This window comes from Hydra vulgaris, chromosome 03 (assembly GCF_038396675.1).
Source record: "Hydra vulgaris chromosome 03, alternate assembly HydraT2T_AEP".
Classification (NCBI taxonomy): domain Eukaryota; kingdom Metazoa; phylum Cnidaria; class Hydrozoa; order Anthoathecata; family Hydridae; genus Hydra; species Hydra vulgaris.
In genome coordinates, this window is record NC_088922.1 from 69,176,343 (window position 1) to 69,182,601 (window position 6,259).

General features: G+C 26.3%; 1 protein-coding gene across 6 annotated transcripts in view; it reads left to right on the plus strand.

The window, feature by feature from the left end:
• Positions 1-4,363, plus strand: part of LOC100204076 (low-density lipoprotein receptor-related protein 6) — a 77,275-nt gene extending 72,912 nt beyond the window's left edge. For all 6 annotated transcript variants that reach the window (XM_065794094.1, XM_065794092.1, XM_065794095.1 and 3 more), the window contains 2 exons: positions 823-1,131; positions 3,495-4,363. In XM_065794094.1, the coding sequence (XP_065650166.1) occupies positions 823-1,131; positions 3,495-4,041 (856 nt within the window). In that variant the 3' untranslated portion in view covers positions 4,042-4,363. The remainder of the gene's footprint in view (positions 1-822; positions 1,132-3,494) is intronic.
• Positions 4,364-6,259: the final 1,896 nt, after the last annotated feature.

Consider the following 6,259-nt stretch of genomic DNA (forward strand, 5'->3'; position numbering starts at 1 on the left):
TCATATCTGTCCTTGTATGGAATACTGTTGCCATATCTGGAGTGGATCTTCAATCAAATCTTTCTCTTTCAGACAAGGTGCAAAAATGCATTGTAAACATAGTTGGACCTGCTCTTACAACCTGCAGCCATTATCACATTGCTGTAATGTTGCTTTTCTTTCTCTATTCTATAAATATTATAACTGGTGAAGCTCTAAAATCTTGCTTTATAAACTTCATCTTTTCCCTTTTAGTAACTTCCAACTCTAATAATAACTCTAATTGCCTTCTCAGAGTAAAACGGAAATAACCGTTCAATTACAAATTGTTGATTTTTTAAAAATGAAAGGAAATCCCTGAAAATAAAAATAAACAATATTGATGTAAAAGTAACTCAAAAAATATATATAAAAAAATCTACAAAATTTAAAAATCATTTTGAAAATTGAAATTTTTTGTTTGATTATATATATAGATAACATTTGATTTGACAAATGATTAAATTTATTTTGTGAAATTTTTAAATATGATTCATATCAAATTTTGCATTCATTAGCATAGTTATCTTTTTTGGTGTTGCTGTTGTTGTTTTAGTATATTTGTTTTACAGTATAATTATTTTTTATATATATTTTTTGCAGAATTTTTTCACATATATTTGTAATTAATAATCTTCATTCTTTATTTGTTTTTTGTTTTTTTTTACTTATTTATTTTTTATTGTTTTGTGTTATTTTTTGTTCATTGTTTTTTAATATTTTTTAAGTTATTTTTTAACAAATGGATATTTCAAGACATTATTTTTATTTTGAAAAGCATTTTTTTACGTTTTTATTTCTCAGGCGTCGCTCAATCTTCAACCAAGAAGATATTTATATTCTTCAATTTGAATATAAAAACAACTACTTAAGTTTTGATTTTGCTATTGTAAGTGAGACTAATGGTGTCTTAAAAAAAGAAAGTATAAAAGCAGGTTTAAATGGTTTTATCGGTTCATTGGATTCCAGTTTTCAAGCAAAACTTGTGAGTGCAAACTACTTGGAAAGTTCAGTAAAAAAAAGTAATTCGACTCTAGTTGGTGCACTTATATGTTTGTTCATTATTATTACAATCCTTATTCTCCTCTTTGCTTTTTTACGCTACAAAAAAAGGTAAATGCAATTTAAATATATGGTTAATAATAATAAATTCAATTGATTGTTAAGAAATTTTATTATGATGGGTTAGTTATAAATAATGATGATTGGTTAGTTATAAATGATTATGATTGGTTAGTTATAAATGATTATGATTGGTTAGTTATAAATAATTATGATTGGTTAGTTATAAATGGCACTGTAGAGTTTATATTAGCAAAGTAAAAAATTTTATAGAGGTATTGTTGTAAATTTTATTTTCAATTTTCTTTTTGTTAACCTGAAAAATTTATTCTTTTAAATAAGCACTAAACAAAAAAACACTAAACTTATAGCATTATAATATTACATAATTAAAAGAAAATTTTCAATTTTTTTGATTTTCAATATTTTCGAATTTCAATATCTTGAGTGATATTAAAATAAAAAGGTTTAAAAGTTTAAGTAAAATTAACAAAAACTGTTTTATAATAAATAAATATCAATTAAATTTATTATACTTTTACCTAGTGATAAACTTTGAGTACAAAAAAAATAATAATAATAATAATAATAATAATAATATAGGGCTCTTGGTAGATATCTTGGAAATAGTTAACCAGATGTCACTATTTTATCATGTTTATGTTTCCGATCTGCTCAACTAATGGCTTTCTCGCAAATGTCATTATGGTAATGTTTTCCAGATAGAATCTGCAGTTTCAATTCATTTGAATTTTTCAACTTCATAAAGGTTGTAGTATTGTTATGAATTGGTGATATTGTGTCACATCTAGCGGGCGTGTTACATGTAATTAATATTGTGTCACATCTAGCGGACGTGTTACATGTAATTAATATTGTGTCACATCTAGCGGGCGTGTTACATGTAATTAATATTTGTTTGCAAGTATAAGAGTATCATCACTTGACAACATATTTTATAATATTTTTTTGACATACTCTTTGATTTGTATCTTTATTTTGTTTTATTCTTTTCAAAAAGATGTCTTTAGGTTGTGGTCTGGTATGCTCATAATGCATCAAAAGACATAAAATATCATCCAAATAAATCGGACTCATTACAATATTTTCTTAATTTAGTGTAAATACCTCACATGAGTTTTGTGACAACAGTTTTCATAAAACTTTGTGGTCTGACCTTAAATTCAGGGGAATTTATATATGTTTGCTGTTCAAACTTTTCATTAGGACAAAGTTGTAAAACAAAGTTATGTAAGTTGATTTGCTGGATTCATGTTTCATGTGAAAACATCAGCACCATTTTGTTGATTGTCACCATTGTGACAGACTCAAAGTTGTCAAGTGTTATCTTAATAATACGTATGTTTGCATCACTTCAACAAATCACTGTTGTTTGCATTACTGGAACAACAAATAACTTTGAAGCCATAGGTTTGCATCTTCAATGCCAAAAGACTGACAAAATTTTCTTTGTTTTTGTAGTTAGGAAAATATTTCTTTACTGCTGGGCATGGATTGAAATTATTGATTTCTACTGTTTTGGATGTTTTACCAGATCGCTTCTGGTAGGTACTGTTTTAAGTGGACAGCAGACAGATTGTAAAACCAATTTGAATAAATATAATTTAATATATATAAATTTTTATTATAAATTTTTAAAAATAGTTTTATAAATAAAAAACTTTTTTTTATTTATAAATATAAATAAAAAATAGTTTTATTTATATTTACAAATAGCATATTAAATGTTAGTTTTATATTTATAAAAAGCATATTAAATGTTAGTTTTTTTGTGCGTACTTTTTATGTTTTTTGAGCATCAGTTTAAAGGGAGAGGGTAAAAAAGTCTATCAATAATTAAGAACACCACACTCTTTGATGTTCCATTTAATTCCAAAAGGTGATAAAAATGCTACTTGGGGTGTGGTGAGAATGAATCTTCTTACATTCAACCACATCTGTCCTACTACCACATAAAATATATTTATTTAAAAAGTTTTGAATTTGGCTGTTATACTGAAAACTAAAACTTAATTTAAAAAATTCTTTTTTTTTCACAAATGTAAAAAAATGAGTTCAAATTATACAGTGAGTTTAAAAACATCAGATTTGCAACACATAAAAGTTTGTGCGTTATCCGAGGTTTAAAAATGAATTGAAAATTTTGAAATTCTTTCAAAAGAAAAAATCAAAAAATTTGAAATTTGAGTCAATATAAATAAATTCTAAAAATAGTCAGTCTCCTTGGAAGCAGGAGCGATAGTGTCGAGTTTCATTGCATTAAAAGCAAACACATAATAAGATATTACTGCGTCTACATTTGTTATGCAACAAATTATGTTTATTTATGCAAATTTTTTTTTTTTATGTGTGTAATTTATTATTTTTTATTATGATCTACTTTTTGTTTATAGACCAGTTCGACATGCTGTTCAATGGTCATTGCAAAATCAAATATTTATAGATGCTTATCCCCACGAAGCATCTCTTCCTAATGAGTCTTTTCCGAGTTCTTTAGGATATACGAACCCAATGTACGCTGAGAACAACTGTGAAAAAAATTTAGATAAAAATATGATTAACGATAACGTTGTTCTTCAAGAGAATGATGTTAAGAAACAAACACAACAATGGGTACAATTCACAAATGACGATGAAATTTTGGAAAAAACACCCATAAAAGACTTTGTTTCGCCGTTTGATGAATATCAAACTGAAAATTTAAACCAGAGTGAATTTACTTCTTCACCTCCTGTTATTTCAACTTTTCAAAGATCTTGTTCAGTAAACAATGACTTTTTTAATGACCGTAGTGTCTTACATACTCAACTTAGTAGTGTCTCACTTACTCAACTTAGTGACGATTATGTAGTTCTTACAAGACCTGCAAGTTCAAGATTGATTGAAATAAGACCTTTGGATGATTCAATTTCAAAGGAAGAATTACATTCTGATTGCTAAACTGGTTTTTTATTCTTTTCGAGTATAAATTGCGCCACAAATTTTACTCTAAACAATAATGAACACTAATAAAAATAGTGTTTGAATAACTTTTTTATTGTTTCAAACGATTAAAACGTTGAAACGAATAAAACGTTGGTGCTTAACGTTAAAGCCTTAACAAAAATGAAAGTCTTCACTTGGAATTTTTTAATGTTTTAAATATTTTTCAAACTTTTATTAATTATAATTATTTGAAAAGTTTTTTGTATATGGCTGAAAAATGCAAACCCTTTTTGTATCATTTTTTATTTTGATAAAACACAACACCGAAAACATAAAATTGAATCCTTCATCTCTTTCCGGACGGATGATATTTTAAAAACAAAATTATCTTTAAAAACAACTTTAAAAACAAAATTATTTTTAAAAAAGTAGAAGTACATAATAATATGCATTTCTGAAAAGCTTATAAAGTTTTGAACAAATATTTTTAATTTTTTTCAGATTATGATGTCATAATCCAAAATGGCAATTTTTTTTTTTTTTCTTTCTTTTAGCTTAAATTAATTTAGGGGAGAGTGGGGCACCATGACACTTTTGGTTTTTGCTTTGTAACAATTTTTTTTAAACGCTTTTTTTTTAGGCGATTGGTTTAGTTGGTAGAATAAGTTTATACCTACAAAAAAAGTTCTATTAATTACCAAAATATAACAGGTTAAACTTGTGAGACTAGTTAAAGTAAAATTAGAAATTTGTTTCAAGGTACCCCACCCAATGGGGTACCTTGAAACACTATGAGCATCATTAAAAAAAGTAAATAAAACGTAGAGGCAGAATAATTTTTGAAATATAAACAAATTAATAATTATAACCCAAAAAATGCATCCAATGGTCCAAACTACATTTCAGAAGATCAGATATTATATCGTTTTATATGTCATTCTTAAGCGTCAATAATGGCTTTGTATCGAAATGGGATCTCCTTATGTTATATTTAGATAAATCTCTATAAAATTGACTAGAAATATTAAAGGAAATAATTTTTAGAACTGTTTATGACACAATTGAGTACTATTCTACTGTTTTAGGACCCCCTTCTTTACAAATGTTATATATAGTTAACACATACTTGCAAATAGAAAATAATTGCTTTATTTTTAGTATCAACTTGTTTTTTAATGATTTTGTTTAATAAAGTAAAAAGCTTATGGATTGCAGTTTACAAAATAATGTTACATACTGATAGACACAGTGAATAAGGTACCTTAAAACTTATGAACTTTAAAAACTAATAAATTACTTTGACATCAAAAAAACGCAAATTTCGACCCCTCGCAAGCCTAACGATGTCAAATGATATTTATTTTTTTTCAAAACATAGCTCTAGTAGTAACTGTTTCGCTATATTGAAGTGGTTGTCACAACTCTTAAGATGCCTCCCCTAGTCATTTACGGTAAAGTGAAATGGAGCCTAATGTGTGGGCAACCAAAATACCACAAAAAAATTTGGTAAAAATCTTATATAATCTACCTGGCAGCTGATTTTTTGTTTAGGCGTTAATAGCAAAGAAGGTAAAAAATAATAATATGAGATAAAAAAGCGCTAAATGTTACACGATACTTTTAAATTTTATAATCTAAGTCAATAATTCTTTTGAAAATCTGGGGTACGCCTTATGGCGAAACAGTTTCTGCTCTGCCAAATTTCTAAACAATTCATGGCAACATTGCACTTAGATGCATCATAAATAGAAAAAATAATTTCTTTATTTTATTTGTTTATTTCATAATGGCTACTAAAGGGTGTCAAAATTTGTATGATATGTTTTGCTATGTATGTGGGTATTGCTATGGATACTATTTTTTCTATATATGTGGATATTGGCAAAAAAATAGGTATTACATAAGGTCGTAAAATATCGTGAATAGCGTACGCAAAATATTTTGTAATACACAAGTCTTACATTTAGTTTAATTTAGCACAAAATCAATTTTATTTTATATTATATTATATATTGTTTTATGCATTTTAATAAAGCTTTGATTGCTACTGTTATTTATGTCTATGTTGAAGTTACTATATATTGTTTTTTCATTCTTTTACGAAAAAAGATGCAATTATTATTTTATTTTAATACTCAGCAAGTAACAGTTGCATACACATACCGGAAGCTTTTGTACCAACAACAACTTAAAAATAAGCTTTACTTTCCAAATCGGACTGAACGAAATAATT